General features: G+C 31.6%; 3 protein-coding genes across 3 annotated transcripts; all 3 read right to left on the bottom strand.

Annotated features, from left to right (window-relative positions):
- Window positions 1–2151: 2151 nt before the first annotated feature.
- LOC136089982 (uncharacterized) lies at window positions 2152–3780 on the bottom strand. The gene is made up of 3 exons (XM_065816086.1): window positions 3491–3780; window positions 2620–2848; window positions 2152–2502 (listed from the first exon to the last, which is right to left on the bottom strand). The coding sequence occupies exons 1-3, from the start codon at window positions 3778–3780 to the stop codon at window positions 2152–2154; spliced, it is 870 nt and encodes a 289-aa protein (XP_065672158.1).
- A 3368-nt stretch (window positions 3781–7148) lies between these two features.
- LOC124816018 (uncharacterized) lies at window positions 7149–7926 on the bottom strand. Its single transcript, XM_065816085.1, has 2 exons — window positions 7524–7926; window positions 7149–7420 (listed from the first exon to the last, which is right to left on the bottom strand). Exons 1-2 carry the CDS (start codon window positions 7924–7926, stop codon window positions 7149–7151), a joined length of 675 nt encoding a protein of 224 aa, XP_065672157.1.
- A 3996-nt stretch (window positions 7927–11922) lies between these two features.
- On the bottom strand, window positions 11923–12483 carry LOC136089981 (uncharacterized). Its single transcript, XM_065816084.1, has one exon. The coding sequence runs from the start codon at window positions 12481–12483 to the stop codon at window positions 11923–11925; it is 561 nt and encodes a 186-aa protein (XP_065672156.1).
- Between the last annotated feature and the right edge of the window lie 17 nt (window positions 12484–12500).

Here is a 12500-nt window from a genome sequence, read left to right as displayed (position 1 = left end):
CTATCGAACAAATTCGAATATTAAAAAAATTTGCATTATAACAACAGACCAGTCAAATTCTGTTAATTGGTTTAAATATAGAAATGGTGTTATTACATCATCAGTATCCCATGAGGTAATTCAGAAAGTTAGTGATAGGCAAACAATTACAAATCCAACATCCTCTTTTAATTTATTTGTAAAGATTTGTGAACAAATTAAAACTATTTCCAGTAGTGTGCTATCATGGGGACGAAGCAAAGAAGAATTTGCTTCCAAACGTTGAGTTAGAAAAAACAAAAATTTACATGAAAATTTTAGTTGTGACATAGCAGGCTTGACAATATGTTCTGAGTATCAATTTTTGGGAGCAAGTCCTGATAGAATTATAAATTGTACTTGCAGTGGATTTGGTTTGTTAGAATTCAGATGTCCTTTTTCAGCAAGAGATAAAACCATTTCAGAATACCTTTCAATGCCTCCTTTTTTTATAGTAAAAAGTAACGAAAGTTTTGCAATCAAACTTAATTACCCTTATTACACCCAAGTTCAGCACCAAGCATTTGTTACAGGAGCCAATTATTGTGACTTTGAAATTTATTTACCTAAAGAATCTTGTACATTTCGTATTGCTAAGGATCCAAATTTCTTTTTAAAGTGCCTACCAAAATTAGTTACATATTTTAAAGATGTTATGCTTCCATATTTATATGACATTTTGTGAGAACCACTTACACCTGAAGTAAAGTCATCCAAACCCTTGTTTCACAAGTTGAAAAGGTAGAAAAATGTGTGTGTGTGTGTGTGTGTGTGTGTGTGTGTGTGTGTGTGTGTGTGTGTGTGTGTGTGTGTGTATGTATATATATATATATAATAAAAATAAAATAAAAAATAAGTAAATGAAAAATAAATAAAAGGAATAAAATTAAAAATAAAATAAAAACATAAAATAAATAAAATAGAAAATAATATTTATATATATATATATATATAAATTATGTTGGTCTATTCAACAAATAGAATACTCAATGTTCTTAAAAAACATCAATAATAAATTAGAAAAAAACCCTTATCTAATTTTTTTATTCAGCAAATTGTTTCCCAGTCAGTAGGTTCATCAGGAAGTATATATATATATATATATATATATATATATATATATATATATATATATATATATATATATATATATATATATATATATATATATATATATATATATATATATATATATATATATATATATATATATATATATATACAATAAACAGAATAGAAATAAAGTAAATAAATAAATATGCAAATAAATATATATATAAAAAATAAAATATATAGAATAAAATAAAAAAGAAATAAAAATAAAATAATTGAAAAAAATAAAATAAAATTTAAACTAAATAGCCAACTTAATAAAAACAAAAGTTATACGTTTTCATGTTTGATTTTTTTAAATCTAATTCACTGCCAACAACTATGTAAGCAACCACTATTTCAGTCAAGAGTTACAGAAAACTGAGAGTAAAGTTAAAAGCAAGAGAGCGGTTGAATAAAGACTGTGAGGAAAAAAACTAGATGAATAAAAGTTTTTAGAGCATGAAGGAATAGATACAGTAAATTATATTTATTGATACGGATACTAATGCTGTAATAACACTCTTTTTATATTTAAACCAAGCGACTTTGCTGAATGACAAGTCACGCATAATTAAAAAAAGATTTGGTTGATGGAACAATAGTATTTTAAAAAAGAGAAAGAGATGCAATATTACGACCACGGGACACATGGTCAGGCTTAGAAGCTAAAACTGATCGAACTTTATTCATAATAAGTTTTGTGATTTAAGAAGAAAAAAGGGCATCATTGGGAGAACTAGCCCAAATGCAAGGCCGGATTAGACCTTTTAAGTGCCCAAGACATAAAACCCACATCGGTGCTCCCTTCTGCCCGGGGCCCCTGAATTTTCGCTGACTTTGACCGCTGGTAATTTCAATATTATGCAAAGAAAACAGTTGTTAACAAACATGTTTGTAGTTTGTACTACTATCACCCATATAAAACCTACAATAAAGTATTTCTGTATTAAATTTAATAGTTAATAAATTTTGAAATAATAATAGATAAACTGTATTTTTTATTAGATGAAAAAATCAAAAAGATATTGTCATTTACATTTAAAAGTTTTTTTTTCTATATTTACATCTACCAAAGTCTTTGAGTCTATAGTCAAAGTTAATTTTGCGCAACATATCTGCCTCAATCATAAGCAGAGATAAGGAATCGAGCCTTTCTTGTTTCATTGTTGATCTATTTGGATTTTTTGTTCGTTTCAACTGAGAAAAAGAACGCTCAGTTGAACAGTTAGTAACCATTAATGTTAAAAATATGCGGAAGGCGATTTCAACATTTGGAAAGACACACTCAATATTGTCTCTAACTATTACTTGGTATAATTCTCCATGATTGAACATGTTGTTTTCCGATTTTAATGCAGCTGGAAACTTGTGTCGAATATATGAATGAAACTGTTGTAATTCAGTATATAAATTATTGTTCAGGTCTTTCGGATAAACATTTATTAGTTCTTCACAACACTGAGATGTTTATGATAATGATCCATCGACCAAACAAGAAAAGCGAACCTCTTCATCATTATATACTTGTCTTCGTCTACTCATTTCTGTCTCAAGTTTATCAACAATGGCGTAAAATGCAGATATAAGAAATTTGTCTCTGGCATTCAGAGATACTTCAGGGGCATCACCATCATTAAACACTGTCTTTCGTTTACGATTACGGGTCAAAGTTGACTTATAATCTACGCCTGGTGTCATTATTTTTGCAGCTTCTTTAAATCTTTCAAATTCATTCCTAGATTTATGCAAGTGATAATACAGAATATAAAATAGTAAAGAATACAAGTAATACAGAATATAAGATAGTAAAGAATACAAGTCAGAATATAAGATAGTAAATACAGAATGATAATACAGAATATAAGATAGTAAAGAATACAAGTCAGAACACGTTTTTAAGTTCACATGCTCTTTTTGGAGAGCCTGTCTAACCCTGTGAAAATGCTGTAATATCTCTTTCCAAAAAACAAGCATGAAAGCAAATTCTAATTCTTGCATCTTCTTTGCAATGTTTTCTGCTTCTCTACTAGTGTCTCCTTTCTGTGACTGATCTTCTTGTATACATTCTAATGCTTTTAAAATCTGAGGATGAGACTTTAGGATAGCTTCAGTTGCAACAGCATGTGCATCCTATCTGGTATCGGAAAGAAACTTTACCAGCGTTTCATTCACAAGGCATCCTTTCAGAATCTTCCATCTGTTGGTTCAAGCTGAGAAAAAAGTATAGATCAGTTGCACTGTATGGAAGAAGTTTAATGCCTCTTAACAGGAGTCAACGGCACTTCTGCCTACAAGATTTAGTGAATGGGTAGCACAGGGTATGTATATAGCAAACTCATTTTCCTCTAGAATTTTTTTTTGCATGCCCTTGTAGCACCCGGACATATTAGCTGCATTATCGTAGGATTGATCTCTGCGTTTCGAAAAATCAATATTGCAAACTTCACGTACGTACTGCAGCACTTGCTTAGCCATACCTTCACCAGTGTGATTTTGCAATTCCAAGAAAGTCAAAAAGCGTTCAATGGGCTCTCCATCTGCTACATATCGAAGAACAACGCTTAACTGATCTATATGTGAAATATCGGGTGTTGAGTCTATTGACAAGCTGAAATAACAGGAAGCCTTTACTTCATCTACAATTACTTCACGGACTTTTTTGGACATAATTTTAATCAGTTCTTTACATATAGTTTTGGATAAGAAGAATTTCCATTTCCAGAATTTCCATATTTTGCAATGTGTGATGCTAAAAATGGATCAAACTGACTGACCAACTCTAGCAACCCTAAATAATTTCCAATTTGTAAAGATTCAAATTTTTCATTTGTTCCTCTGAAAGCCAGACGATCGGCTATAGTGCAAATAACCGCTATTGCTTGCCTCAAAACATGCTGACAGTTAGTAGGCCCACAGTCAACCCAGTAAGCCACATCATAAGCGGAAAAGTCAATCCACAATCCTGGATCTATTGCTTGATTAATTTTATCATTTTCATCGTTATCATCTGCATCTTTATCATCATTTTTAGCAGATTGAAGAGGGCTACACTTACAACAAATTTCATTATCAAGCTCTATTGTCTGGATTTGCAGAACAGCCTATAGTAGACTTATCAAGAGGGCCAATAGTGTCAGTAAAATCCTTTTTTGCCTGTTGCTGATCTAAAACTAAATAACTTGTTAATTTTCTGCTCGTAGCTTTCACAACAGAAATAGTGTGCTCTTTTTCTTTAGCTTGTTTTCTCTTTTGTGCACCACTTAACTGAACACGTTTCATTTTGGGATCTGAAACTGAAAAAAGTATGCGAAAATATGTAAATAAAAATGATTAAATGATATAAAACGAAAATGTAGTTTACATAAAAATTAAAAAATTATGCAAAATAAGGCTAAAAAACAACAAACTTAAGGTGTAGACTCCTATAAATAATTCCTTAATTTCAGAATCAATAAAAATGATAGAACAAATGATAAAACAGCTTTAATAATAGTTTCACGTTGTTAATAAAAAGATATCCTCAAGTGAAGTCGTTAAAGCGCAAAAAAAAAAGTCATTTAAGCGCGAAAAAAATAGTTTTAAAAAAAGCTAAATAGAAAAAACCGGCTCATTCATAGCTTAATTTTTAAGCATTCAAGATTTTACCAAACTTGAATGTGAATTTTTATTATAATGTATTTTTTCATTTTCATAACACTTGTTCTATTTTCAGTTGTTTCTGGACTTAAATTTGTTTAAAAAAAATATTTCTTGAGGACTTGTGGTGCCCAAGGCAAATGCCTTGTTTGCCTAATCGTTAATTCAAGCCTGCCCAAATATGACAACAGTATTCCATACAGGGACAATTAAGAAATTTGTAGGAATTAGAAGTAAGAAAATGGTGAGCAACCTTAGCCGATGCTAACTTTGGAATTGTTTGTTTATAAGGTTTCCACAAGAGGTGGTTACAAAAATGTAATCCAAGAAGACATAAAGTAAAAATCTCAGTAGGAATGTTACCATTCATCAATATAGGAATATCAACAGCATAGTGATAATTATTAGCAGTACACTACTATGTATAGTTCTTTGTTTATTTTTAATGTCGTTTTTGTTTTTTTTGATACTAACTTTGACATTGTTAAACTTTTATATACCCAGGCACTTTGTGACAATTTATTGTAATAACTTGTAAAATAATAATATCACATGCAGGGATTAACGAAACGTCAGGGAATTCAGATGTCTGCAAAAAAAAAAGAAAGAACTATCTGGGAAATAGGGTTGAATTTTGGAAAAATCAGGGTAATCTCAGGGGAAATAGCTGCAAGCCGGCAAGACATCTATCCGTCGTATATTTTATACATAATGTGGGCAGATTGCTTTATCACCTATATATTTTTTTTGCAATAGCAGGGTGTTTTTCTAAAAAAAATTAGTGCTTTTTTTCTGAAGTTGAATTTTTGTAACTATAAATTAAATCAGGGAAACAGGTCAAGTTCAGGGAAATCAGACACTCTGACATCGTATGCGCCCTCAGCACTATGCAGGTGCAATAGCATTGTGACCTGAACTTTTAAGGGTCCCTAAGTATTAAAAAAATACTAGTACTAGAAGCTACAAAATGTTTTAGTGTTAGCAAGATTTTTAGTGATTGGGATAAATAGTGACAGATCCATAGTATATACGGTTCAGGGCCGACGAAACGGATTTTGAAGGTGGGGGGGGGGGTCACGATCATCATTTTACGATCAATTTGTAAAAAGTCCTCGATATCTAGATTTTTAAAAAAGAAAAAAAAAATGCATTGTTTTTTTTTAAATAAGTTTTTATAAAAAATTTAAAATCAGGCTATTTCACGAAGACGATGACCAGATTTAACCAGATTTAAGCCTCCCAGTGGCTATTGGTATAATAGCACTATCATCACACCAAAGGATTTCGTTTTTTTTATTATTTTACAACTGTCTCTACTAATTTTTAAAAATTAGGTAACCAAAACGAAATAATAACTTTCTATTAAATTATGTAGAATACACATATGAAAGGCTAGATATATTCGCGAAACTTCAGAGAAAGGACGTCAAAGCTATTTGACGACAAATGTTTCAAATGGTTATTTTTTTTAAATCCATAATAAATTACGCTTTTTTTAATACCAAGTTTGACCTATTTAAAAAAAAAAAATTTACGGGGTAACAAAATATAGCTAAATATATATATTTTTTAATTAAAATTATTTTCTTTTTAGATAATATTTACAATAAATAAAAAACCGTAAATAGAAACTAAACAAAAGGTGAAAGTTGACACACCCTAATAACCCTGACAATCATATAAATATTCTTTAAAATGCGGAAACTTGTAAGTTAGATACTCGGCCAAATTAACAAAAATAACCAAAAGTAATCTTTGTTAAAAATATTTATAAAAAGTAATAAAATTGCACTGTTCTTTTTTTTTAGAAAAAATGAACAGTGGTTGGTTGCCTCTTTTAAACGGGTCACGGAAAGGGTCTGGGGTGCTGAGTTATAACCAGGATTTTGCATGCTGCATAGATATTAAAATGCCAATATAAATAAAAAATTAACCAAATTCCATAAAATGGCACAATAATAACCAAAAATTAAAGAATAAACACAACAGCATGCAAAATCCAGGTCAGACTCGACACCTCTTGACCGTTTTTGGGATCTGCCCGAGCGTGGCAACTGACCACTGATCTTTTTTTCAGTAAAAACGAACAGTGGTTGGTTGCCTCACTCGAAAGGGTTTTGGAGAGGGTCCGGGAAGAGCCAAGTAACAACCAGGATTTTACAGGCTCCACACAATACAACTAGTTCAAAAAACAGCATTCAAAAATAACATCAAAGAACAACAATTTATACTGCTGTTGCTTTTACTAGAGGTGGTTGCAGGTTAACAATGGCAGCAGCAATATCCATATCATCTATTATTATCTATATCATCTATTATATCTATTATCATCAATTATCATCAATTATCCATATCATCATATTAAATCTATTATCATCTATTATCATCAATTATCCATATCATCTATTAAATATAATATCATCTATTAGAGGGACTAATGTCCCTCTAATAGATGATATATGAGAGGGACTATTAAGCCACCTATTAGAGGGACTAATAGACAGAGTGCTCTTTAGAAGTCGAAATTCTTTCAGCCTTCCAATAACACGTTCAATGTGCATTCTTGCACGTGCTATGCACTTGCAATGATAAACTTCAGAAGGTGTAAACTGTTGCTTACTACGTAAAAATGGTGGAATTACAGCTTTTACTTGCCTCGATAGAAATAAATCTTGAACATTGAAACTTTTATCAAAAAGCGCAATAAAACCGGAATCTTCTTGCAACATTGCAATCTTCAGTGATAAAACAATCTGAGGAAGACCTAGAGTAACCTTTAGAAACAAAAGAGATAGAACCGCCTTTAGTACAAAATATAAGTTCTTTATATGTGTTTCTACTTTTATAAGAACTATATGTTTGATATTGAGCTCTGGCATCGGCAGATTTTTGAATAGTTTGTTCAGTACAGTCACCAATACCTTCAACATCAACAAAATCTCCAATAAAATGAAGATGTGTAAAATTTAATGTTTCTTCAGGAGTAGGCCAATATATTAATGGTTCAAGTTCTCGGGCTAATAAAGTTATAAATGTAGTTAAAATCCTAGACGCGTGACTTACTAAAATTTCAAAGCGAAATGCTAAATCTTGTAATGGTGAGTCAAGTTGAATACGCATTAAAGTAAGTAACACTTCATTTTCAACAAAACGCTGTCGTGCTGGACCAGGTTTCATTCTACTTGAGGTTTACTAGCAGGACTAAATTGATATTACTTTGGTATGAACGTTTATGATCCATAAAGTAAGAAACTTTTTTATGTTTAGCTTGAACACGGTTAACAATATATAAAAAAACAATTTCAGTTGGACACCCAGTGTACAATTTTATGACTTTGGGTAAAGAACGCACTGCCTCCCATGTTAATCTTTATGACTACTTTGTTTATAAAATGTTGTTGGTGTTAGATAAGTTGCTGGTGTGTTAGTAACTAAATTGAGTTGTTGTGGAGAAAGTTGCTGATCAGATGCTGTTAATGATAGACATGGAGGAGATATTGACAGAGAAGACTGTTGGGAAATGTTGTCGTTATTGTTACTGCCACTAGTAGTGGTACAGGTACTTGAAAAATTTGTATTTTTTTGTTTTTTAGAAACTTTAATAGGTGTATATCGAGGCATTGGTAATTTTCTTTTATTTTAAGGTGGAGATGTTTCGTATCCTTTCAAATATAACCCTGGATGAGGGGATAGCTCAATTGGCTTCCCATACTCAAAATGATTTGCACATACTTTTTTATTCTTATTTACAGCATATAGCTTTCTTTTTTTTGTTAAAGGGTTGACTATTTCTCTGTCTAATTTTACTTCATTTGGAAAAATATTTCTCTTTATAATTAAAAAATTTTAAGGATATGATATTACGCTATTTACAACAGTAGTTTTTATTAAATCGTTAATGAATTTCCAGTTATTAGGGTTTTAAATTCAAAGTTATAACCTAATTTATATATTTAATTAGTGATATAAAAATATTAATTAAACAAAATAACACAAAACTAATTATGAAAAAAATTACCAGTTTCTTCTCGGTGAACTTCCCCTGTTCAGAAAAAAATCAAATTAAATGCAAAAGAAACAGGAGAAATCAAAATTATTAGGTCAAATTTATCTTCTGCAGACAATTACACCAATTTTAGCTGCCCAAGATGCTCAACTTTAGAGCAAAAAACAGAGTTTTGTTCCAAAAACGAGTGGCTTTGTTTACGACAAAAAAGCTCGGTTGCAGTACCTCCCAAAAAGTGAAAACACTTGGCGTAGAAGCTAAGATGGGAATGAAAATATCTAAAGAATGGTTCAGTTATGAAATTTCTTATTATGGTAAAGTTAGAAAGCAACAGTTAAGTTCGTTACGTAAGAATATATTTGATCACAAAGAATCTGCTGAACATTTTTAGAAAAATCTAAAAAAGAAACTCTGTCAAACAATATTTTAATATCTTCAAAGCGTGAGAAAATTGTAGCAGCAAATATTTTTTGAACTGCATATAAAGTTGCAAAAGGAAACCAGTCTTTTAACAACTTTGAAATGAAAATTGATCTTCAAGAAATTAATGGAGTTGAAATGGGTCGTATTCTTCATTCTACAAACGCATGCATTAATATTGTCAATCATATAGGTAACGAAATGAGGAAAAAAATTATTGCAGAAGTCATAAAGTCAAAGAGTAAGATTTCGAAAATAATTGATGAATCAACCACTATAAGCCAAAAATCGACACTGATAGTGTACATTCGGTGTTGTGCAAAAGGCAGCGGAATGAATTCACCAATCAATTTATTTTTGGATTTAGTGGAGCTTGAAAGTGTTATGACTAAAGGACTATTTGATGCTTTATGTGAATGTCCTCATTCTTATGGGATGAAAGATGAATATTTGAAAAATTATTTAGTTTTTGTAGCATGTGATGGCGCAGCAGTGATGTTAGGATGCAAAAGTGGCGTTTTCAGATTAATCACTGAAAAGTCTCCTTCTGTTATAGTTTGGCATTGTGCTAATCATAGACTGGAATTAATAATGGGCGATACTATTAGGGAGATCTCAAGTATTAGCAGATTCAAATCATTTCTTGATAAGCTTTACGTCGTGTATTATGCTTCCCCAAAAAATAGCAGAGAGTTTCGTTCATGCGCAGAATCACTTAATATTTAGCTGCCGAAAATTGGTCGAATTTTAAATACACGTTGGGTGTCATCTAGTCTCCGTTCAGTTTTTGCAGTATGGGAAAATTATGAAGCGCTGGTGAGACATTGTGAGGAAGCGATGGTTGATCCTACAAGGCAAAAAAATAAAAAACTCACTTATGCAAGTTTAAAAAAAAAATTACATCTACAGAATTTTTAATAGATCTAGGATTAATGTGTGATGCTCTCCAAGTATTATCGGAATTAAGTTTTGACCTACAAGAGCGCAATATTGATCTATACAAAGCGAATCAAAAAATTAAAGCTCTTGTTCAAGTATTTAAAGAAAGAAGAAATAATGGTGGTCCCTATTACAAATTTGTTTTAGTTTCAGCACAGAATCTCCGCTTTCATGGAGTTTCACTTCACAATAAAAATTCCAAAAATGATTCAGCTATTGATCCAAACGCCTTTTACATGAAACTAATAAAGTCAATTGAGAAAAGGTTGCTTGCTGACAAAGATGTTGAATTAGCTCAATGGGCTCGCATCTTAAACCAAAATCATTGGCATGAAAACTTTAACACTCAGATGACATTTGGAGAAACTGAAATCAGAAATATGTCATTAAGACTACAGTTAAATAAAAGAGAAATGATTCGTGGATTCCGTGAATACCTGGCAGAAAAAACATATCCTGAAAATTTAGTTCATTTGGTACACGCTATACATACTACCCCCATTTCCTCTAGTGAATGCGAACAAGGTTTGTCACAGATTAATCTAATCATCGCACAAACAAGGGCCTCATTAATGGCAAAGATAGTTTCAACGTTGTTATTCATTAAATTAGTGGGACCACTGCTAACAAGCTTCGATCCTTCGAAGTACGTTGATTGGTGGTTACTTATTCAGCAGTAGACACAAAGAGCAAGGAAAGGAGACGAGAGGATATGTCCAACGAAAATTTCAAAAAACTATAGGATTTGTTATAAATGTTTATAGTTTTGTAAAGTTTGTATTTAATATACAGTGACGTGACCCCTCACAACACTTACCCCTTACCCAAAATGTACAGGTGAGCTCCGGAACCTTTTTTTTTTTTAGAAAAAAGGCACTGTATATATATATATATACAGGGTCGCCCCGAAGAGATTTAGGAGGGAGAATTAAAGGGAGGTGACGTATCTGTCTTTTGCTAACAAAGGTTAAAAAAAATTTTTTGCCGACTAGGATCTAAAAAAAAAAAAGTCCTCGTAAACTGATATTTGCCGACTGTCAATTATAGATCCAATTTTGCCAACTAGTAAATTTATTCGGGGGACTGGACACCCCCTTCGGGACAAACCTGTGTGTATTTATACATATATACTTATGTGTATATATATATATATATATATATATATATATATATATATATATATATATATATATATATATATATATTTATGTATATATATATATATAAATATACACACACACACACATATATATATATATATATATATATATATATATATATATATATATATATATATATATATATATATATATTTATGCATATATATAAATATATGTTAAATTATTAATTTGATGAACAGACCTTTCTGGGAGTCTCTATGCTGATTTAACAGTTTATCACATCGAAATACGATCTTTAAATGTATTTAAAGTTGGAACTTAAAATTAAAGAGAGTTCCGATGGACCACAACTCTGTTCGTGAAAAAGTTTGATCTCTCCTTACATCCTTTTACGAATTGACGGTTGAGCTGCTTGTCATGGCCGCGCAAATTGTGCACCTCACGCTCAATTAGCTGGTGATGTGGGACCAAAAAATGAACTTCATCAACGTTGTTGAAAATCTTAAAATGTTGGATTATATCTCAACGTAAACGACATTCTTTAAGAGTGGTAAGTTTTAGTATCTCCAAACGCTTTATTTTATCAAAACGGCTGATAGATGATATTGTCTTAGTGATACGGTCTTGAACATCCTCAAGTAACTTAATGTCTGTTTCTAGATACGGGGACCAGGCTTGAATGGCGAGTTATAGATGTGGCCGGATATACGTTATATAGAGTGTGCGCCACAAAGCTAAGTTTCTACTGCGAAAAGCATTTTTGAGCCTTCCTAAAACGCGATTAGCAGTGGATGCTGCTTTTTCAACTTGCGCTCTGACTTTTAGGTCGTTTGAGATGAGAATTCCAAGGTCACTTTCAATAGCTGTAGTTGCAATTGTGTGGCGCATGCCATCGGCGGTTTCCATGGAATACTCATGTGATAAACGTTTCTTTGGACAACCTGCATGCATCACTTTACATTTATCTATGTTAAAGTGAATGAGCCAAGTACTTGACCATGTAAGAGCGTTATCAATGTCTGCCTGAAGCGTTGTGATATCCGATGCTGACTTTATGATCCCAATAATTTTGCAGTCATCAGCGTATAGTAATATCTTGTTAACGATACTATCAGGAAGATCGTTTATAAACAAAATGAAAAGTAGAGGCCTTAAGACAGAACATCGAAAAACTCCACTTGTGACTTTCTCCCACTCAGAAACGTGTTCTCCTAGGACAACACGATGCTTACAATCTTTTAGCCACATTTCGATCCAAGTAGCAG

This window comes from Hydra vulgaris, chromosome 13 (genome assembly GCF_038396675.1).
Source record: "Hydra vulgaris chromosome 13, alternate assembly HydraT2T_AEP".
NCBI classification, from domain to species: domain Eukaryota; kingdom Metazoa; phylum Cnidaria; class Hydrozoa; order Anthoathecata; family Hydridae; genus Hydra; species Hydra vulgaris.
Note: the sequence above shows the minus strand (reverse complement) of the source record. Positions and strands in the feature narration are given on the sequence as shown.